This window comes from Pteronotus mesoamericanus, unplaced genomic scaffold (genome assembly GCF_021234165.1).
Source record: "Pteronotus mesoamericanus isolate MK-2021 breed Mesoamerican mustached bat unplaced genomic scaffold, CSHL_Meso_final contig_75, whole genome shotgun sequence".
In the NCBI taxonomy this organism is placed as follows: Eukaryota; Metazoa; Chordata; class Mammalia; order Chiroptera; family Mormoopidae; genus Pteronotus; species Pteronotus mesoamericanus.
Genome location: NW_026555249.1, coordinates 8,831,599 through 8,854,650, shown reverse-complemented (window position 1 = coordinate 8,854,650; position 23,052 = coordinate 8,831,599). Strand labels below are relative to the sequence as shown.

At 46.5% G+C, this 23,052-nt stretch overlaps 1 protein-coding gene across 2 annotated transcripts in view; it reads right to left on the bottom strand.

Annotated features, from left to right (window-relative positions):
- Positions 1–12,450, bottom strand: part of OSMR (oncostatin M receptor) — a 41,595-nt gene extending 29,145 nt beyond the window's left edge. For both annotated transcript variants that reach the window (XM_054583955.1, XM_054583954.1), the window contains exons 1-2: positions 12,354–12,450; positions 2,569–2,653 (exon numbers count right to left, since the gene is read on the bottom strand). In XM_054583955.1, the coding sequence (XP_054439930.1) occupies positions 2,569–2,641 (73 nt within the window). In that variant the 5' untranslated portion in view covers positions 2,642–2,653; positions 12,354–12,450. The remainder of the gene's footprint in view (positions 1–2,568; positions 2,654–12,353) is intronic.
- Between the last annotated feature and the right edge of the window lie 10,602 nt (positions 12,451–23,052).

Here is a 23,052-nt window from a genome sequence, read left to right as displayed (position 1 = left end):
AGTTCACTACCAGTACCCACTTTATTTTCGGAAGCTCTAGAAAGCTACTGGATGATACGCAAGGCAAATGGAGAACTCTGTACATTGACCTACGTGGTCGGCAATGGTTGAGTGACTCAAGTGCTCCAGAGACATGAGGCAGTCAAAATAATTTGGTCGAAAGCCATCTAGGACTTCCTTGGGCCACAGCGGGAAATGCCAAGGTAAAGTCGGAGAGCTAAAGGGCCCTTAGAGGTGATTAAGTCTAATCCCATTATTTTTCAAATGAGGAAATGGAAGTTAAAAAGAAGGAAGTGACTTTCCCAAAACCACATAACTGGGTTTTGTGGTTCCCCAGGGTTCTTGGCCCTTGGCCCAGCGCTCTTCACATGACGCCGCACTGGAGCGCCGCCAGGAGGGGCGGGCCTGGGAATCAGACGGAGGGGGGCTCAGTCGCAGCCCCTCCTCCCACTGTCCCAGCCCAGCTGCTCTGTGTGGCCCCAGCACGACTTGAGGAAATAAACTGTGGCCCATTCATTCATAAGACAGGACAGCGTGACGATATTAAACAAAATGTTATTCTAGAAGAACATTTCCCATCAAAGGTAAAAACTCTCATTGTGTGTTGTAGTCATCATCTTAATAAGTATACACTAAAGTATGTAAACATGTACCTATTAAAGTATATATTAAAGTATATATACTTTAATAAGTATATGTAGTGTATTTTCCCAGTATCTATACTTATGCTATAGATAGTAAATATACTTTATACTACATATTATTTATGTACTTTAACAAGTACATATATATACTTGTTAAAGTACATAAAAAGTATATATACACACATACACACTTAAGTATAAATACTCCCAGTACATATAGTATAACTTCGCTTCTATAAAAATTTACATACTCGTATTTTTATCTCTCTCTGTCTGTACGTACAAGAAACTGGGGGAAAATGCACCCAAATGCTACAGTCACGACCTCTGTCTGAGGGAGGCGCGAGCCCAAGGCTGACCAAAGTGCTCGGCAGCAGCTAGGCCGCCTGCAAGGGAGTCTCTCACACCTGAGCCTGGCTGCGCCATCCAGGGGGAAGACTACTAGTTTGAGTGGGGAGGTTTGGTAGCTACTTGTCAGGTGCAGCGAAAACTAAGACAAGGAATCCAAACAGAGCAGGTGAGGCCAAACACAGGATTCCTTAGCGAAGCAGGCATGAAAGAGAAAGCTGGAAGCGGAAACAAAGACCACGAGAGGAAAGCAGGTTAAGTGCCGTCCGACCGAAGCACAAGGCGCTGAGAGAGGAGCAGCGGAGCTGCTGAGCACCCAAGCACAAGGCGCTGAGAGGGGAGCAGCGGAGCTGCTGAGCACACAGTTGGGTAAGGAGAGGGCACACAGCAAGCGCGCGCTGGGTCAGATGGTGAGACGTCACCAGGGAGCGAGCTGGCCCCAAAACTTGGTGGAGCGCCTGGGGTTTTCTGGAGAGTGGGGTCGGGGCCAAGGGCCCAGCTGTGTCATGCTGACGTGTTAGTGAGGTGGGTGGCGGAGGGTACACCTACTACCAGTGAGACAGTCCGATTCCCACCATTCAGCTCCAGATCAGAGATGACACCAACAGTCAACCCATCATCGTTAAGAAGCCATTAAAGTAGCATTTTTTCACGTACCCCGCACCTGAAAGAACTAAACCTAGACCTAAAGAATATCAGAGAGAAAATTAAACTGTTAGCAGAACAAAATCTCCTTTTTCATTTCCAAATATCTTTTCACAGAGTTTTAAGGGAATGTTGGAAAATTCTATGGATGTTTCTTGCAAATATCACTTTCATGACTCCACGGACAGGAACTGCGTGGTAACTGCAGGAAACGCAAGCCTGCTGTCCCTCTGCCTTATGAAGGGAGCGTGGGGATGCGTAGACAGGGAGCCAGAGGAGCGGAAAGCTTTGTGAAACACAGGACGCAGCAACAGACCCTTCCTAAACCAACAGAAACTCTCTCGGGCCTAAGAATCTACCTTTGAACTGGCTCAAAGAATAATCAAAGTATCCCTAAACATTTTAGAAGTATTGAATTCTTATTGACTTCATTTATATAGTTAATTTATTTCAAAACACCCTCCCTGGGGGAGTGGCTAAGCAACAAGCACTATTTAAAAAATCCATAAATGGCATCTCAGTACCGAGTGGTACTGTCTTGCAGCTAATAGCCTCTCAGTGAACACACCTGAGGGATGTTGCAACTGTTATAACTCAGCGCCGGCCCCCGGGCTGCTCCGCCCACCTCTCCCCGGCAAGATGCAGAAGGAACTCTCCAGGCCACGGTTGGTTTCGATATATCGGCCTGAGGACCTGCAGGGCAGGGTCCACTCACAAATGCCCTAGTACCCAGAAAGTTGGAGCCAAAGGGTGGCTCATTAGGATGAGCCATCAAGCTCTGGAAGGCCATGACTAAGGTAACTATTGCAACTCATCAGTTCGATATAATTTAAGGAGAAAAATAGAACTGTGCAACTTTCCTTCAGAGCAGTCAGTCACCTCATTTTTCCTCTATGTGATTTTTTTCTTTATCACCCTTTCCACTTCTTACCTTCACTGTGGCAAGTTCTCAAGGACAGCAACGCCAGGAGGAATGTCGCCTGAAGGGCTGCCAAGGGAGCCATAGGTCCCGGTTCCTGAAAAGGTAAATCACCCAGAGGGGAAATCTCATTGAATGTGAGCTTGGAGCAGGTTTCTTTGAGCCAACTGTGGCAGACAGTGGCGTTAAAGCTGCCCATTCTTCTCTCCCCCCTGCATCCTCTCCCCTCGTCATGTGACTCTGGAGTCCCAACCCAGTAAGAACAGCGTGCACCCCCACTCCACGGGACTTGCTTTGGCCATCATGAGGCCGCAGTGACAGTGCGCTAGCTTGGCGCTGACGCCTTAAATGACTTTGTGTGTTTCTGTGTGCTCTCTTGCATTTCCACTTTTGGCATGAAAAGAACATTCCTGGGCTACCCCACTGGAGCCACGCGGAAGGTGGAGCTGAGTCACCCAGCTGGGGCGCCCGGCTCTGCTGGAGGCCTGCCACACGCCCGCCAGGACCAGCTGCTCCCAGGCAGGGAGCAGGCTCTTACTGCTCTCTGCCCCTTAGGCTGTGCAGTGAGCGATACCGGATGCCCCAGTTTCTTCAAACCAGACAAAGGTTGGCAAAGGAAGGCAAAGGAAGGCAAAGCAGGGAGACAAATTTAAATAAGAAACAGACTGATTGGCAACAGAACAGAGACTAGTCTGAAAAGGGCTAAATCTGAATTAATGACTTAATGACTTATCCGGGACTCATCTTCCCTGTCTCCCTCATTAAAATGGCACCTGGGAAGGGAGAGCACATTTTATCTACAAAGACAGTGCTTCATTGTTCAAAATGATTTCCGGTTTTCCTCGCCTTCTGAAAGGGTTTTAAACTACAAGCCAAAGAGGGTCACTGATTCATCAGGTCCTTCGGCCATGGGACAATCTGAGGGCACAAGAATGAGGCTGGATGACTTCAAGAATGTCAATGAGCTTTTAATTCACCAATAAATGTGTCAGTCAGGGGAAGCACGGAATTTCACTCTTTTACTTCAAATTCTGACTCATCAAGAAGCAATGAAACAATTCAAGCTCAAAACTGGCCTCTGTCTAACCACCTGGATTTCATCAAACTCTAGGGAGTCAGCGAACCAGATCATCACTTCACACCACCCGCAGCCTCTGTTTTTTCATAGGATTTGGAGGTAAACGGGAACAACAGCGAAGACAGGAAAACGGCAAACCAAACCACCACTTGCTTGGCCGTGGCCAAGCCTGCTTGCAGGTGAGCTGAGCCCAACTGCAATGCATGCAGAAGTCCGTAAGCGACAATTTTGGTTCATATTCTTTAAGCTCTGCTTTCTGCTACTTGCATTTGGCCAACAGGTCATTTGCATCTCTCTAAAATCTTTACTTACAATTTCACACTGGTTCCCATGACAACTGGGTGGGCCGGGGAACTGATTCAAGAGAAAATAGTGTCTGCTGGGAACCAAAGGGAAGGCAAAGGAAAAGTGAAAGCGAGTGTCTGGCGCTCACTGTGCAGTTTAAATGCCTGTCCAGTCCCGGCCCGAGTTTACCTGCGTCACCCGAGGGAGGCCAGGTGCCGCCATGGCAAGGGAATCTCATCCCGCAAATTTAAAGCAGGTCATTCAGGAGGTGATGTAGGTGCGTAGCCTCATGTGCTCTTTATAAAAAGCCTATTTTAAATGTTTCTAAAAATTCAGACTTCTAGCAAATGAAATATTTCACATGTTGCACAAAGTAAGTAACAGGGGTAGAGAGGCATAAAACTAAAAGCCAGGGGCCACCTACCCATACAGGGTAACCAGAAGTTAAAGAAGGAAAGATGTTGCACAACACAACTGAACTACGGTGTGCTAAAGAGCGCACTTCCATGGTCTGGGTGTGGCAGGAAAGCCCTGGGGGATCACCAGGACAGTCTTCCTGGAAGCCCTGCCTGTCGCCCCACACACATCGGTGCTGAGCCCGAGGTCAGCGTCAGCGCCGTTTGGGTTTACTGTCTTCATTCCCACCAGTTCTGACGCCCCGTCTTACACACGCCGGGCCGGTGGCCCCCAGGACACCATGGTCCCTGCCCGCACACGAGCAAAGCGGGTGTTCTCTCCCACGGTGCGCCCTGCAGAAGGACCGCAAGGCCAGCTGTTGTCTGGAAACCTGGTAAAATCGACCAGGTTCACCCAAAACTTGCAGAACGAGCCTTGGCAGCTGGAACATCCCAAGGGCACACGTGGAGTCCCTTTGGGAAACCGCCCCATGAACAGTTTTCCAGAGGCTCACGCTGTGGGGAAGAGCACTGAGCCCGAGGGCCCAGGGCCGATGGCTGCAAGCCTCAGGTGACTGAGTGCATGACCCCCGTGGTCCCCCCCCCCCCCCCGCCACACCTCACACATAAATCCCCCTCGCGTTTCGGGTGCCGTGCCGGGTGCGCCAGCTGCTTTCAGATGAGACCCTGAGGAACTCATTGGCAAGCCTGGAGGTGCGGGAGCGACCTGTGCAAAGGTCCTGGGAGAGGGGAGAGTACTCGGCAGAGTCAGGGACAAAGAGCCAGGGGTGGCAAGAGCGAGGAAGTGAGGGGTGGTGGGCGGTGAGTTGTGGGGGCAGGCAGAGAGGGGGACAAAGCGGGGACACATTCCTGGAAGTGAGGCTTCTGCTCCGGGGAAGACGGCAGCCACGCGAGAACTTCAAGCAGGGGAATAACGTGGTCTAAATGAGAGCGAGCAGGGAGGACCCAGGATGGAGGAGAGGCTGGAGGGGTGGCAGCGTGGCGGGGGGGGGCGGGGGTTGGGCGTTAGGGGCCACAGCAGTGGTCTGCGGAGGACTACACTGGCTTAGGCCAGGGTGATGGCCGTAGCGGCCGGCTCCCAAAGGGACCGCAAGACAGGGCTAGCAGGGCGGGGGTGGTGGCAAAGTAACACATCATAGATGGCTCTGGGGATATCGGCTGGGCCCCAGGGGAATGGAATTACCTTCAATAGAGACACAGGGGGACAGATGAAGCAGGCTGTATCAGGGGCTCGATTTGCCACGTGTTTAAACTGAGATGAAGATACCAAGGAGCCCCCTGGATGCAAGATAGGAGTTCGTGGGAGGGGTCCTGGCCCCGGCATACAAATTCAGGTGCACTCCTAGAGTCAAGACAAGTACAGATGGAAAAGAGACAGGCGGCATAGAGCTCGGGGGAGCCCCACGCCCTGTGCCGCCCAACCTCACGCAGACCAAAACCCAGATCCAGGATTAGGCCCGGCTTTCCTGCCTCACCCCCAGGCCAAGGGCTGGAGAGCCTCTGGGCAGCAGGGGCGCCTTCCCCCGCTGCCCTCAGGCGCACGCAGCGGGTCCTCCAAAGCTCCGTGTCTGACAGGGAAGAGGCCACCCAGCCCTCCCACTCATTCAACAGGCTTCCTTCTCGCCCCACAGCTGTCCGTGAGGGGCGTTGCCACTTCCAGTCTCCAGTAAGAGAAGAAAGTCAGGGAAGCATGAAGTAGCAGAATCCAGAAAGGAAAAATGCTTTCCTGCCTCATCCGCACTCCTTGGTCCTGTCCCCAAATCTACTCTTTGTTTTGCTCTATATTTCAGGTCTCCGTCATTCCTGACTAGACTATGAGTGGTTTGATCTCTCTCCCTACTCTCTGACACAGGCCCAGAACATATTGGCCACCCAGTAAATATCTGGCAAATAAATAAAAAACTTGTAGCAATTTTCTCACATTCTCTCTTTGCTTTCAGTTTTAAAGTAGATTCTTTTCCTGGCCCCTCTGCCTTTTCTGTGGCCAACTATTGCCTAATTCACAGTCTTTCATTGACATTTCTTTTCTAGGAGGGAACAGGGAGGGAAGAAAAGAAAAACCACCCACTTCTTTTGCAGAAAGAACTTCTCATTCAAATCTTGTCTCTTGGCAGAATGAAAATGCCCTCGACTACAAGTACAAGTACTACATGCAAAAAGAAACACTGCTGTTGAAAAGGGTGTCAGTCTGCCCTTCTTCGTCAGCACTCCTTGTTTGGTCTTTACTGAAATATTTATTCCCAAGAAGTTACTCCACTGCAAATAATCCCTGTGAGAAGCAGTCTGATCAATCACTTGCTTCCTGAGAACATGGGTGTGTTGCTAAACTCCCCAGACTGGCTGGGTGCCTGAAAATGTCGTAGGCACATACTGTCTGAAAGAAAGAAGCCGTTCACACAGGGCGCGTGCTGGGATGTGTGTACCCTGGGAGAGAAGCCACCGTGACTCTCTGTATAATCTGTCCGAGCACGGTGTGAATGCCACAAGCCATAAAAATAAAGACTGCTGCACTGATTAAATATCTTAAAATATTTAGTGCTATAATTGGACCAACAACAAACAGAGCAACAGTTTGAATACTTAAGGCAAAGCGTTACCATCCCTACTACATAAGGAGCTCTTAGAAACCAAGAAGAAAAAGACAAGCTACCCTGTAGAAACCCTTGTAAATAGCATGAATATGTAATTCATAAAGAAGAAGGAATAGTTAGAACCAAGAGAGAAGAACTAAAAACTGGATGCTATCACCAATAATTAACTAATGCAAGTTAAAGCAGTAATTGTGTGTGTATCACTTGGGTGTGTGGTGTCCTGTTGCAAAGCTTAAAAAGGTCTTACAATCCAGTATTAGTAAGAGTTTGAAGAAGCAGGTATTGTTCCTCACTGATGGTCAAAAAGCACAAACTTAAAATGACTGTTGGCTTGGCACTAGTTAAATATTAATTTTAGTATTTATTACCTCTGATTCAGAAATATTATCTCTGGAATTTTGTCCTACAGATCGTGTGTATTTGTGTGTAGTGTTCATTTATATATACAAAATAGACTTTTTAAAGAATATTCATTGTAGTGTTTATGTTGAGAAAAAAGCAAAAAAAAATCTTAGTACATCAAAAAGAACTATAAACTATAGTTATGTTGCATTTTTACAAAGGAGTACTATGCAACTGTTAAAAAGAATGAAATAATATATGAACCGGCATGGAAGACTGTCCAAAACGTACTGAATGGAAAAGCCAGTTTCAGAACAGTGTGCCCAGAAAACCACCTCCGGGGGCGAAGCGCTGAGACGATGCACCTGGGCCCGCGAGTGTCCTTCAGAGGAACCAACTGCAGGAGCCCCGCTGACTCCGCCTCCAGGCTGCCCGCAGGGACTGCCTGCCTGTTCACACCGAAGCCCGCGGTCCCACCGCCGCTTCCAGTCCAGCTGAGCCTTTTCTGCCCAGCGTGGGTCTCCTCTAATCGGCAGCCTCTGATCAAGGAATTCAGATCTAAGATTAGAATTTGGTGTTATATTCAGCGCTCTCACTACCGCTCTTTCCTTAGGAAGAAAAGAAAAGAAAGGGAAAGGAAGGGAAGGAAAGAAAGGAAGAAGGAAAGAAAGGAGGGAGGGAGGGAGGAAGGAAGGAAAGGGAAAAAAAGGGAGGAAGAAAGAAAACAATTATAATTCTTTAACATATAATATTAAAAGAAAGCAATTTGCGATTCCTGTTCAAACACATTTATCCTCAGAGGAAATACTGTGGCCACAGGAATTAATTTTAAATATCAGTGGAAAACTATACACCGAAGGGTGGATGAAAGGCTAACAGCACTGACATCTCCCCTGAGCCTGTTAGAAATGTGAAACACTAGGTCACCTCACAGGCCTCCTGGCTGTAAATGTGCATTTAAACAAGCTCCCTGAAGAGATTCACAGGCACACTGAAGCTTGAGAAACACTGCTATCTATATTCATTATTTATGGCATATTTTTGTCTCCTCGGATACTATCGATGTACACAATATAAACATTTATTCATTCCTTCTATGGCAGTAATCCCAGCGGGCGCATGTTGGGTGCTAACTCTCTGTCAGGCGCTTTGCTGCGCGATTTACACACATTCGTTCCCCACCAGCCTATTGAAGAGATTCTATTATCATCTCCATACACAGTCAAGGACATTAAGGCTGGGAAGGGTTACAAGTCACTTTCACAGAAGTCGGCACAGCTAACGTGGAACTTGAAACCAGGAAAGTCCCTCCCCTAAAGTCAGCACCTTCACATGGCACCTCTTCCTCCAAGCTCAGAGCTCACACTGGATTTGCACACTGAGGCATAAAAAAATCACGGACAATGATAAGCCCAGGAGAATCCTCAGAAAAATTTCAACAGGATTGTACTAGACTTGACAAGCTATTTATAAAGTTTACACAAAAGAGAAAATGTATAAGAATCATTTCTAAAATTTTTTAAAAAGTACAAATAGGTGCCAATAGGTATAAAATACTATAAAGCTGTAGCATTTAACATAGGACGGTACTGACCTAAAAAGAGATAGAAAAAGATCAGTGAAACACAGTAAAGTTCAGAAACAGGCCCTTGTATAAGCAGAAGTTTATTTTACTATAAAAACAGGATTTCAAGTGAGTGGGGAAAAAAGATGGATGACTAAATAAATTGCTATCAAGATAACTCTAGAAAGAATTGTTAATCCTTATTTTTCACCTTAAACAAAAGTATGATATTGTAAAGAACTAAATGTAAAAAAACTAAATTCTGTATTAGGAGACAAGATAATTTTAGGTAAAAAAACAAAAACAAAAGACCTTCATAAACAAAACAAAGCACAGAAATCATGAGACTGCAGAGTGGATTACACAGACATTTGAAATTTCTGTGCAGCCAAAGAGAGCTGAAAATAAAATATTATAAATAGATGAACAAAATGTAGTGTATTACACACAAAGAATAAAATTCTGATACCTGGATGAGCCTTTAGGACATTTTCCTACGTGAAACAAACCAGTCACAAAAAAGACAAATCCTTATATGAGGTACCTGGAAGTAGCCAAATTCACAGAGACCGAAAATAGAATGTTGGTTGCCAGGGGCGGGGAGGAGGTGGGGGAAACAGGAAGTCGCTCTTTAATGGGTCCAGAGATTCAGTTTACCAAGATGAAAAGAATTTTGGAAAAGGATGGCGGTAATGGTTGCAAAACAATATGAATACCTTGTTGGGTTTCACTAATTTACTAGATTTAAAATTTTAAATAAAAAAAAAGAGACAGCTGATATCAGGAAGGATGAGGAGAAGCGATTCTTGTGCATCCAGTGTGAATTAGTACCTGCTCTGGGGACAGTGTTGCAGTTTGAAGGGCTGTATCTAGGCAGTTGAAAAACAAACCCTTTGATGCAGGAATATTTTAGGATTCTATTCTACAGAAATGCCCAGGCTTAAGCACAAAGATGAATGCACTATCTTCCCTGAAGTACTGTTGCTAATGCAGAACAACTTTAAATGACCCAAGTGCCCATTAATAAGGGAAAGGGTGGATCCAGTGTTTTTCTGTTTTAGAATAAAATGTAGCCATTACCAAAAAGAGGTCCTTACAGATGTGGGAAGATCTCTAAAGCTTGGGAGTGAAAGGGGAAGCTGCACAATTTACATATATTAAAACATATGTGTATATATACACATAATGCAAATGTATAGAAAAGGAAAAATCTTGGAATGGTATATACCAAACTTAGTCGTCCCTTCTCTGTGTGCATGGAGGAGTGAGGAGGGTACTTACACAATTCATTCCATGTGCTTTTCTATTGTTTGAGAATGTATTCGGCTATTATTTGTATTATATTAAAAGTATGAAAACTAAAAAGAAAAAACAAAGACCGTGGAGTACAGAAATGCTGAAAACTGATAGACCCACAGTGACGGAGGGAGGAGGGCTGGGAGACCGAGGACACAGCTGTGGGACGAGGCTCGGTGCCGCTCCGAGGAAGGCGCTTCAAGGCAGGGCACTCCTCGCAAGATTCTATTTATTTATACTTCCCACTTCATCTCTTTCTTTTTACAGTCAAGGAGGCCCTGCTCCCCCCCGGGGAAGGAGGGCCAGGCCCAGGTCCTGCAGGGGAGCCCGATGGCACTCACAAAGGTCCCCCCCCCAGCCCCCGCGAAGCCCCAGCCTGGTTCCCGAAAGAAAGCTCACTCCTTCCTCCCGTCAGCTGCCCCTGCCACACAGTCCTTTTTCAAAAGCAGGATACATCATTTTTCTGCTTTAGTTCCTTTTTCAAGACAAGAGGGTTATGAGGGCGTGAGAGACGCTGGGGCACCTCCGTGCATCCTGGTAGCTGTCCCTGGTCTTTCAGATTGAAGAGCGGAGAGCTGGTAAGGGAGTGTCCTTAGACACACTTGCTGGGACAGCCGGTGGCAGAACTGGGACCAAGATGAAAGTCACAAGGGGGGAGTTACAGCTGAGTTAGCCCTGTGCTGCCATGGCACCTTGGGGGCGGGCTCCCCACCACTGCAGGTACTCAGACAGCGCTGGGTGCCCGCTGGCTGCGGGGGGAGACAGCCCCCGAGCACGCCCTGAGCGTCCTGAATGGACAGCGAAGCTTGGAGTCCAGTGCTTGGAAAGTGCCAGAAAGGACTGGGAGGCACTGCTGCATTGGGGAACCCCTGGCTGCTGTGACCATTTGAAGCCCTTCAGCCGCACGGGTCTCGCAGTGAACTGAACCGCAACCCAGGAGAGCGACAAAGCTGAGCACGCACGAAACACCAATCCCAGGACCCATCCAAACAGGGTCCTACCTTTGCGGCACAGCAGAGTGGCAATAAGCAAACTCCAAAGTCAGATCTTGACTCTGTCACCTGCTGGCTGTGTGACCATGCACAAGTCACTTCAGCTCGCTCGGTCTCCTCATGGATAAAGTGAGAATGGCAAAACTAGTACCTACGTCACTGGTGAAGATTCAGTGAGGAAGCGTATGTAACCTACCTCCAACAGTACCTGGCCCGTGTAGCAAGTGTGAACCATCACTCTTTCGCAGACGAGGAAACTGAGGTTAAGGCGCTGACCCAAGTCCCAAAGTCAGTTTTAGGCTTGGGAACAGGACCGAAAGCTTCTTTCCCGCTGGCCCCAATTAAATACACCGCATTCGGTTCCTTCCTAGCCAGTGTTTACATTACCCCTACCTTTACTCCTGCTTGAGCTGGAGAATAAACTTGTCCACAAAGTGTCTTCAGGCTTATCGTTTATAAAGCGGCCTTTCTCCCAGCAAGCAGGATGGGCGGATGGGCGGATGGAGGACTATCAGGAAATGAACCTCTGAGTCAGGAGCAAAAGAAAAACCCTGGACTCAGAGATTTCAGCGCCGCCACAACCAGCTCTATGGCCGTGGACAAGTTCCCGAACACGTCCATCCCAGGACTATCTATAAAAGGCGGATGGGGGAGCTTAGAAACGCGAGGCTCCTGCTGCCCCACCTGTCAGCTCCGTGCTGCCTCCGTTCACGCGGCGGAGAACCGGAGCGGGTGCCCGTCGGTCCCGGACGCCAGCATCGCCGAGAAGCGCGGGCTCCACCTGCGGGGAGCGCCGCCCACTGCCCGGTGTCAACGGAGACCGAGGGGGTGGAATCGCGATTCCGAGCCGAGTGGACCGTCCGCGGGAGCTGCTGGTGGGCGAGGGGGGGGTCTGGGGACGACTGCGAACCCCCTTGGCGGTGTGTCGGGAGAAGCGCAAGTGGCTCAAGAGACGTTCACAGCATTCCCACCACTTGGGGAAGCGGCAGTGGGGCGGGGAACGGAAGCGCGGGGAAGGACACCTGGCGGCCGGGCGGCGTGCGCTCCGGAAAAAGTTAGCCCTTCAGTGCTCCGCGCCGGGTGGGCGGGTCAGCGGCGCGGACTCTCGCAGCCCCGTCTCCCCGCAGATCAAAGCGAGCGCGGGGCGGGGGCGGCGAGGTTGCCCGAGTCTCCGCCGCGCGCGCCGGGTCCGCGATCGGGAGACGGACCGAGAGCGGCGGGGCCGGTACTCACCCCGCGGGCCGGGGCTCCGCGAGCCGGACGCGTCCTCCGCGGCGCGGGTGGCGGGTGGCGGTGGCGGGTGAGGACACCGGGGAGGCGGCCGGGCGCCCGGGCTATGAATCAGCCGCGGGACGGGCGCCGAGGGGCGGGAGTTACGGGAAAGCCGCGGGGGAGGGCCGAGGGCCGAAGACTTTTGCAATTTCCCGTCTAGCTGCGCACTCTTGGCACCCCTGGGACCCGCAGGAATTCGCCTCCCTGTTCCCGGGGGAAGGGGATAGGTCCCCGCGGGAGGACGAGGTGCGGCCCCGTCCTTGTGGGCCAGGCAGGGGCCGGTGGGGAAGGAAGTGGGAGAGGCCTGGGCAGGAAAGGTGCGAGCGCAACCTCGGCGCCCTTGACGGGACGCCGGGGAGGCGACAGGCCTGCGTTGGCCGGAGGAGCCTGCGGGCCACCTGCGATCCGCACCTGGGCAGAACCTGTGGGCTCCGTTTGCTGTTCCATCCAATAGTGTTTGCACGTATTTCTAGCCTCCGGGTCCTCGTTCCATCAAGAAACTCCCTGTCGACCTGCTGCCCCATGGCTTACTTTTCCTCTAACAAGTGCCACTTATCTTTGAGCTTCACATTTCAAATTCAGCACCTTTCAAATACATATTTGCCCTCTCGATGGTTGTGTGATGGACTTTCGAGAACCACGTCGACTCTGCAGCTGGTGCGGAACCTCAACCCCGACGCTTCCTCAGCAGCTGCCGCCCGGAGAGGACAGCGCGGGCGCAGGGGTCTCCGAGGCTGGCTGCTGGCACTGCTCGCGGCCGGCTAAGCCCGCTCTGCTTCGGAGTCGGGACCCTGGAAAGCATCACAAATGGCTGGGGCGGTGGTGGGGAGGGGTCCAAGGGTGACGGAGAGGGATGGCCGGTGAATCAATCCTGCATTGACTGGATGGCCCAAATTAATGTGAGGATTACTCCAAATGTTACTTTCATGTTTGACCATACTTTTGGTTCCCCCCGAATGTCTCCGCAGGAAAAGACGTTCTCTTTAATGTCCGAATACACTTAAAACGCGATGGTGACACGAAGACTCTGGTGCATAGTAAATATTTGATGATAATGAAGAGAAACTACTTTTGTCTAAGTCCATGGGTGCTCCTTTGCCACACCTCCCATTACTTCAAGAGCCGGAAAGGGCCCATTAGTTTAGCCATTTGCATGGCGGTGGACAGTGGCAAACCAGGTCCCAACAATGAGAAAGGCTTTTTGACTCTATTTCACAGAGTGAAAAAGAAAAAGAAAAAAGTGACTTTCTTCTTGATAGAAAGAGTTCATAGGGGTATCTCCTAGAGCAGGTAAGACGCCAAATAAAAATGTTGAGTGTGAACAGTTTCTACAAAGTGAGTCTCCCCATACTTTGGTCTGCTATGACAACAGAAGGAAACTAAGGTGCAAAAAAAAAAAAAAAAAAATCAATCAATCAGTCAATCAATCAATTAATGCCTTCGGTGTGAAGCCTCAGGAGCTCCCGGAGCAAGAGGCAGGCCCCTGCGGACTGGTCCCTGCAGCCCTAACGAGCGAGGGAACCCATATGGGAGCGTTGTCCCGCTGGCTGCAGGCGCGCGCATTCCCAATGCCGTCCCGCCAGGGTCTAGCGAGTTTATGTGGAGGCCTCATGGGCGCAGCGAAGTACACCATCCAGTTGGTCTCAGTAACACATTGCCTCCCAAGGCAGCGTCCTTTGTAGTTTTCCCGTAAGGAAACGGGAAGGGACGAGGCGCCTCTGCCTGCCTGGGTCCAGGTCTGGGGTCAGGCGGGAGTCACGACCTCCCAATGACCTCTTCCAACAGGTGCCCGCATAAAATTCAGTTATCCTGTGCACCGGTCCTCATTTCCCTTTGTACCCCTTTCTAGAGTCTGGTGGCTCTAGTACTTGCAAATTTGTGCTCATACCCTTAGGATGGCGGGGTGAATAGTGTCCTCCAAAAATTCATGTCCACCCAGAACCTCAGAATAATATGAGCTAATGAAAATATTGTTTTTGCAGATTTAAGTGAAGAGAGATAGGTCCTGCCGGGTTAATTCGATGACTGCTGTCCTCACCGGAAGAGGGCAATTTGGACACGGACCCTCGGGAAGAATACCACGCGACCACCGCAGCAGAGACTGGCGGTATTCTGCATCAAGCCCAGGAGCGCCGAGGATTGCTGGGGGTCAGCAGACCTTAGGGGAAAGGCACGGACCCCCTCCTGCCCCGCCACCCCCGCCGCCCTTCGGGAGGCGCTCGCCTGCCTTCGCCTCGATTTCAGACGGTAGCAGTCTAGAACTGTGAGAAATCAAATTCCTGTCATTTTTAAGCCACTTAATTTGCAGTAATTTGTAACAGCATCTCTAGCACAGTGTGTATGTGAGATATATATTCTAAAAGTTACTTTTCACAATGAGCCTGAAAATAGGTGAACTGAGGAAGATGAAACATACCGGCTGCTTATTCAGCCAAGGACTGAAGTGCCCTGATGTTCCCTCTTGCTTTTGATTCCAGGGGCACAAGCCTCCCTAAGGTCTCCCATTTCCCTGACTCCCTTTTCTGTCACCTTCTCGGGTTTCTTGTTCTCTGCGGGTCCCTTAGATGCTGGCGTGTCCGGGGCTCCATCCTTGACCTCGTTCCGGAATCCAGTCTCCCCAGTGACCGCAGGCGCGGTCCTGACTTCACGGTCGCAGGTGCACCAGGGGCCTGAAAGCCTTCCTTTCCGCTACAATCGTTTTCATCGGAACCCCAGACCAGCTTACTTGTACGACAAAATCAATAGGTCCAAGTTCAAACTCATCACTTTTTCCCATCGGATTCTCTTATATTATGTGAATGGCCCAAACTTTAACTTAGATCCCAAATCAAAAAACCTGGGAATGATCCTTGATCCATCCTCCGTCCTCCTCCATCCTCCACGGGAAATCTCACGTATGTAACTGTAATATTATAGGGGAGGCCCCAGTGGAATATGGCCCTAACCCTGTCTAACTTCTCAGCAATGGTTCTAAGACTGTCATTAGAGCATTGGCTATAACATTATATTGATATAGATATGGATATAGATATAGACATAAGTATAGCTATAAATATATGAAATCAGCTATTTAACTATGATTCTATTTGTTCAGCTACTACAAATATCTATAAGCACATGTTTGGCAATATTTGGTAACCAAACTGATTGAGCGTGAAGGAATTGGGAGTTTTCTGAAGAAAATGGCTTCATCAAATAAGTACTGGATGATGATTTACAATTATCCTTAGGGATAGTAATTATTTTTGGGGAGGGCATAGTGTCACATTCGATATGTTAAAGATTCGCTTTTAGCCTTAAAGTATGATGCTGTGATCATGATTGTTAGTGATAGTGGTATTATTTCTAAGAAAACTTAATGAAATTAAAATGTTATTTTGCATTGTGAAAAACCAAGTAGGCCTTCTGCGAATTTTTAAGTCTAAAATATATCATAATGCTTGATTAATTAAGAGATGTCTATCCCTTCCAAATATCCCCTTCCCCCACGAAAGGGTAGAGGGAGCCAGCAATCGCATGGAACTTTCACATTTAATGATTTCAGGGATTTCCCGTCATTACTTAATTACGAATGGCTTGCCTCCCAATGTCTGTAAATTTAAATGAGGTATAACATCATCATGAAGAGTTCTAAAGGAGTTTCTTGCTTGAAGTAGATATTACTTGAAGATTAACTGATGGATTGATTTTATACTTCTCTCCTTCTCCTAAGATATTGTAACTGTGTTCACACCTAGTTCTAGAAATCATCAGAAACCAGACAATGGAGAGAGCTTTTTTGGATCTTTTATTTTTTTCTCCCCTGGGCTTTAGGGAGAGTGTTGAAAATGTGTTTGTTTAGATAGTTGCTTTGATACTCTTGGCTGATGGTTATGAGAATTAATAAATATAGATGCAGTAGTTAATGCTACAAAAAAAAGAACATTAATACAGTGAGGGGGAAGTACTTCAGGGAGCAATTAGATGGGAACTTTGGGGACTTTTGAAAGGTATTTGCTAAGTTTGATCTAAATTACGTATAGCTGTATTTACATTTGTTTATGTTTTATTTTTTGTTGTATCTTCCCATTACCGTTTATCCCCCTTGTACTCCGCTCCACGCACAATTCCCACACTGTTGTCCGTGCCCATGAGTCCTTTTTCCTTTGTGCTCAGTCCCTCTTGTATTCATATTTGCAGACAGCATGTAGTGAGGACTCTAAAAAGTTCATTCTGACATTCTCTGCATTTTAATGCGACAGGAAGTGTTTAGCACACTTACATTCAAGGCAACTATTGATATGGTTGAGTTTAGCCTACCATTTTTCTATTTGTTTTCTGTTTTGTTTTCTCTTTTTTTTGTTCTTCTCGTTCTCCTTTCCTGCCTTCTTTTACATTATATAATTTTTTTTTAGAATTCAATTTTAATTAGCACTTTTTTTTGTTATTTTTCTTTGCAGGATCTTTGGTGTCTGCTCTATAAATTACAATATGCATCCTTATTTTTTACTGTTTCCTTGTCTTTGAATTTCCCCTGAACTTTGTTCGAATGTCAAAAACAAATTTTATTTGGAGTTACAGTAAGCCATATCTTTATCTTTCTGATTCCATTTGTGCTTAAGTGAATTATCTTTAGATTAAACTGAAAATTTCCTCAAGACATTCACTTTCATCTTCAGTCTTAGCTCCTTACTGGAGCCTCTTCCCTCCAGTTCTACCCCAACAGCAATTATGTTGTGCATTACCAAATATGATCAGGAGCTGCTGAGTCACTCTGGGCTAATGGGCAGGTAGTTTCCACACTCTCAAGACACTTTGTGGGGAACAGGCCAGGAATAAATGTTTATTCAAATTCCATGTAAAATAACCAAGCTAAACAAGAATAAGATGAAACACCTAAGAAGAGATATGTTACTAAATCAACGTTACTAGAGCTTGTAGCAAAAATAATTATAAGAATTTGTCTTCCTAGGATTTATTGATGAAGGTGTAAATGTTTTTCAAAAGGTTGATAATAGACAATTTTCTCTTGAAAATGCCACTCCTCCCTCCGTTATTAGAAAAAAAAAGAATATTTGCTTGACTAAAAATTTAGGCTCACAAATATTCATATATGCAAAATGGTAATACGCACAGATGCTCATTAGGAAAACATTGCAGGAGAAACGGGGAGGTAATAGAAAATAAAGAGCATTGAAATAACAACAAACTACTAACAACCTAAAGATCTTCCAATAGAAGACAGAAAGCTTTTTATGATTCATAGAAATAAAAAGAAGGAAGATTATGTGCTGCTATGGAAATATGTCCAAGATACATAATTAAGTGAAAGAAGTAAGAACAAGTAATGTGCACTTGGTATGTTCATGCATTTATTTGTCAATGTTTATGAGACACATACATAAGCATGTTTTGAGTAGGATTCTAAGGTGACTGTGGTTGTCCTTGGGGAGAGTGTCAAAAAATGGGACTGGTGCGTAAGGAGGTCTTGCACTTTCTATTTTAGTCTGCGGATTAGTTTTTTATCATGCGTTTTTAATTTTTAAAAGTAATAATTTTAAAAATCAAAGAATGCATTATTTGATTCAGGAAGAACCTCATTTTTTTTACTTTGGTTGTTATGCTCAGTTTGTACTCAGTTGTAATTTCTCTAAGGATGTAGAAGAAACGAAATCCATTGTCTTTGGGGAAGAGCCCCGGGTGACTGAGGGGCCCAGGGGAAAGTTCCAGCTCTAGGCTTTCGTATTTTTTGAATTTTCATCCATATGAATATATGTGTCAGTAGGTAAAAAATTTAAAGTACCTCCCCCCGCAGTGTTGAAGAACATGAGACACCCATCTGAAGTGTATGTATGGGCCATGCTTGTCAACTGGTGGGATTCCTCTCGCGTGAACAGACAGACCTCCGGCTCCAAGTGTCTGAGTTTAGGTGCCGGCCGTGCGGCAGCAGGTTGAGTGCCAGCTCCTGGCACCTGGCGAGCTTTAGAGGTTGGCTTCCTAGAGCTAGACTTGGGGACACAAGCGCCCCTAACCCCCAGGGCTGGGTGGGGACACAGACCCTCCCAGGAAAGAGCGAGCCCTTGTGCCGGGCAGGCCTTCGCCCAATGAGCTCAGCCTCTTGGGTCACCCTCCAGACACTGCTGCTTGTCTCTTGTTTCTTAGCTCTCTGCTGGGAACTGTAAAACCACACCAAATTATAAAAGAGGAAGCAGCTATGTGCTCCTCTAAAAGAGGGGGCAAAACCACCCCGACACTTCTTACTTATTCTAGCCACCTTGCTGGCAGGGCCCCAAGGCGTGGCATTCACTTACAATAATGGAGGGTCGGAAGCAACGCGCAGGTCCTACCTGTGCCCATCTATTAAGGCATCACTGGGCTGTGGGCAGGAGCACACGGGGCTTTGGTTTTCACTCAGGTCATGGTCTGATGCCGACCGCATGCTCTTTCCTGTGCCGGGGGCGACCGAGGGTGGAGGCTGCTTCCACACGCCGGCCACGCAGCCTGGCACCCATGGTTTCCAGAGTGGCCGCTGCAGCAGGAGAGATGGCGGGAGGATGACAGGGGGGGGTTTAAGGCCAGGGCGAGTCACTGTCACCCACACTGCATTGTCTGCAACTCAGTCACCTGGTCCTAACCGAGCTGCAAGGGAGGCTGGGAAATGGAAGCCTCCTGTGTGCCCAGGAAGAGGACGTGAGTAGCATGGGGTGTGAAGATGTTGTCTGGGCACAGAAGGAAGCTTGTTAATGAATTATGATAATCTGTACAATGGCATATGATTCAGCTGTTGAAAATCATGTTTTAGAGTATTTAAGGACAGGAAAATGCCAACGATAAGTGAGAAAGCAAGACACAGAATCTTATGTTCCTAATTTTGGAAAAACACAATATTCATGCATGTATGAATGTGCTCATAAGTACAGACTAGAAGGAAATAAAAATATTTTATTTGTGGTTATCTGTAGGGTCATAAGTCATTTTTATAGGGTAATAAGTCGTTTTTATACTTTTGAAGAAATTGCTAACTTTATACTTTTCAAAGAAATATGTATTATCTGAAAAGCAAAATTCTCAGGTCATCTGAAACCAGAGCTGACACTGAACAATCCTTCAGGAGTGGTTATAGACTATGAATATGAAGTTACGCTAGTCAGCTTTGCTTTGCTTTTTCTTTTTTTTTTAATCAGCACCAGGCCGCCTTCTGCTTTACTGCTTGTTTTTCTTCATAGCACAGATGCTAGTCATAGCCCCATTTTACACGTTGTGGGCAAAATCATGCATTAAGTATTGCATTAGGTATTCCTCTGGAAGGAGAAGCCAAGCCTGAAACCTGCCTTTGTCAGTTGCAACAAGCACTGAGAGGCACACGTCTTGCTGAGCAGAACAAATAAGCACACAGGTTTGCCTCTTCTGGAGGTTTTAGCCTAAAGCAGATAGTACTAAGGTATTGACAATAGCATAACGTTACGAACGCCGTGGCTCAGTCCCAAAATGAGAGGAGAGAGCATGCGCACCCTGCGGACACCGTCCTCGTTAGAAGACGGGCTCAGTGCGTGTGGAAGAGAAGGCGGGCTGGGCCGAGGTGGTTAGATCCTCCAGTAGGAAAGCGCTGCATGGAAACCATATTTCTTTTCTGCAGGGACACTTTGTGGATTAAAATATATATAATTTATTAATCTCCATATTGGGCAAGGAATATTGACAGGAAAGGCACAGGCAAAATGCAGGAGCTCATTAAAAACACTTGCTCAATATGTATTTTTAATCCATTGTGTTAGTAAAATTGACAAGATTGATCATGTCCAGTGTTAATGAGGGCGTGGCCGCACAGTTAATTCTCACATGCTTCGATAGGAGTGTAAATTAGTCAAGCTTTCTGTCGGTGTGGATGACAAAGCGGCCACGTGCTAACCCTGACAGGCTCAGGGGGCTGGCAGGGCGGGCCCTCCAGGCTCAGAGAGCAAATGTTAACTACGTGTGATGGTTTGAATGTAAAAACTCCTTTTGGAAAGCTGGCTACAGTGGGCAGGCACGCGCTAGGCCTGCTGCTTCCTTGACAAAGGCGATCTGTACCTGCAGTTGCCTTTTTGCATCCAAGATGACATGCCTTTGAAATGCTAGCATAGCCTTCTTTTCCAGACCCTTCGGCACTAGAGTCAAAGCCACAGAGCCCCTTGTTATCTTGTCCCCTGCACGCCACCTCTGGGTGCTGTCGGTGTTCATTGTTGACTGTCCTGTACCCACCCATGGAAAAGGAGGGTGGGTCTCTCCATTCTACTTTCTATCCAGTCCCAGAGGAGTCCCTGCTTTGCTTTTGTCCCACCTCCCTAACCTGTCACAGATGGATTTTAGGTAACTGTCCTTATGTCTCCTCACATCAAGATCAGGTGTGGTTCATTCCAGGGACACGAGGGTGGCTTAGCACACGCAGATCGATCAATGCGGCATATCACTGTGACAAAGGATGAAAACGATATGATTATGTCAATGGATACACAAAAGGCATTTGACAAGATACAACATCCATTTAGACTAAAATATTCAATAAAATGGGTATAGAAGGAAAGCACCTCAACATAATAAAGGCCATAGATGACAAACCCTCAGCCAACATACTCAATGGTGAAAAATGGAAAGCTTTTCCTCTTAGATCAGGGACAAGGATGCCCACTCTCACCACTGCTATTCAACATAGTTCCAGAAGTCTTAGCCAAAGCAATTAGGCAAGAGAAAGAAATAAAAAGCCTGCAAGCTGGTCATGAAGAAGGAAAATTGTCACTTTTTGCAGATGACATGATTTCTTATATAGAAAACACCAAAGATGCCGCCAAAAAACTATTAGAATCAATAAACAAGTACAGTAAAATCACAAGAAACAAAATCAATGTATGAAAGTCGATCGCATTCCTATGTACTAACAATGCAATTTCAGAAAAAGAAATTTAAAAAAATCCTTTTGCAATTGCAAGAAAGTGAATGTAGTACCTAGGAACAAACTTAACAAAGGATGTGAAGGACCTATATACTGAAAACTACAAAGCAGTATTAAGAGAGATTGAAAAAGACATAATGAAATGGAAAGATATTCTATGTTCATGGATTGGAAGAACAAACATAGTTAAAATTGCCATATTACCCAAAGCAATATACAGATTTACTGTAGTCCCCATCAGAATCTCAATGGCATTTTTAAACAAATAGAACAACAACAACAAAAAAAATCATCAGATTTGTTTGGAACCACAGGAGACCCCTAACAGCCAAAGCAATCCTGAGAAGAACAAAGCTGGAGGTATCATACTCTCTGAATTCTATTAATATAACAAAGTTACAGCCATCAAAGCATGTTATCGGCACAAAAGCAGACACACAGACCAATGGAACAGAATTGAGAGCTCAGAAATAAACCCCATGTATGGGCAAATGATTTTCAATGAAGGAGCCAAAAACATACAATGGAGAGAAGAAAGGTTTTTCAATAAATGTTGCTGAGAAAATTGGAAAGTCACATGCAAAAAGTATGAAACTAGATGGCTATCCCATACACAAAAATTAACTCAAAATGGATCAAAGACCTAAATATAAAAGCTGGAACAAGAAATTACATAGACACAAAACATAGGTTAGGACTTTGGTCTTAGAGAGGATTTTATGGATTTGACTTCAACAGCAAGGAAAGTAAAAACAAAAATAAGTGAATGGGACTATATCAAACTGAAAAGCATACTGCACAGTAAAAGCAATTGTCAACAAAACAAAAAAGCAACGAACCAAATGGGAGAAGGTATTTGCAAACAGCACCTCCAGTAAGGCTTAATATCCACAATATATAAAGAAGTCATACAACTCAACAACAACAACAACAACAACAACAAAAATGCAATTGAAAAATGGGCAGAGGACCTGAACAGACACTTCTGCCAAGAAGACATACACATGGCCAACAGATAATATGAAAAGATGGTCACCTTCACTAGCTATTAGGGAAGTGCAAATCAAAACTACAATGAGATACCACCTCACACCTGTTAGAATGGCTATTATTAACAAGACAGGTAATGACAAGTGTTGGAGAGGTTGTGGGGAAAAAGGAACCCTCACTCACTGCTGGTGGGGATGTAGATGGGAGAACAGTACGGCAGTTCCTCAAAAACTTAAGGACAGAGTTACCGTATAACCCAGCAACCCCTCTTCTGGACATCTACTCCCCATATTTGAAAACATTTATTTGTAAAGATGTATGTTCCCCCATGTTCGTCGCAGCATTATTCAGGGCAGCCAGGACATGGAAACTGAAATGTCTGTCGAGAGATGACAGGATAAAGAAGGTGCGGTGCTTATATAACAATGGAATTGTACTCAGCCCTGAGAAAAGACGAAATGCTGCCATTGGCGACAACATGGATGGATCTTGAGAGTATCACCCTAAGCAAGATAAGTCAGACAGAAAAATCAAGAACGATATAATTTCATATGTGGGCTATAAAACAAACAAGACAAACAAAAACGAATAGACACAAACAAGAGAGGCTTCCAGAGAAAAGGGGTGGGGGAGAGTAAAGGGTAAAGGGGGTCAAATACACGGTGATGGGAGAAGATTTGACTTTGGCTGGTGAACACACAATGCAATATCCAGATCATGAGCCATAGAATTGTACACTTGAAACCTCCATAATTTTATTAA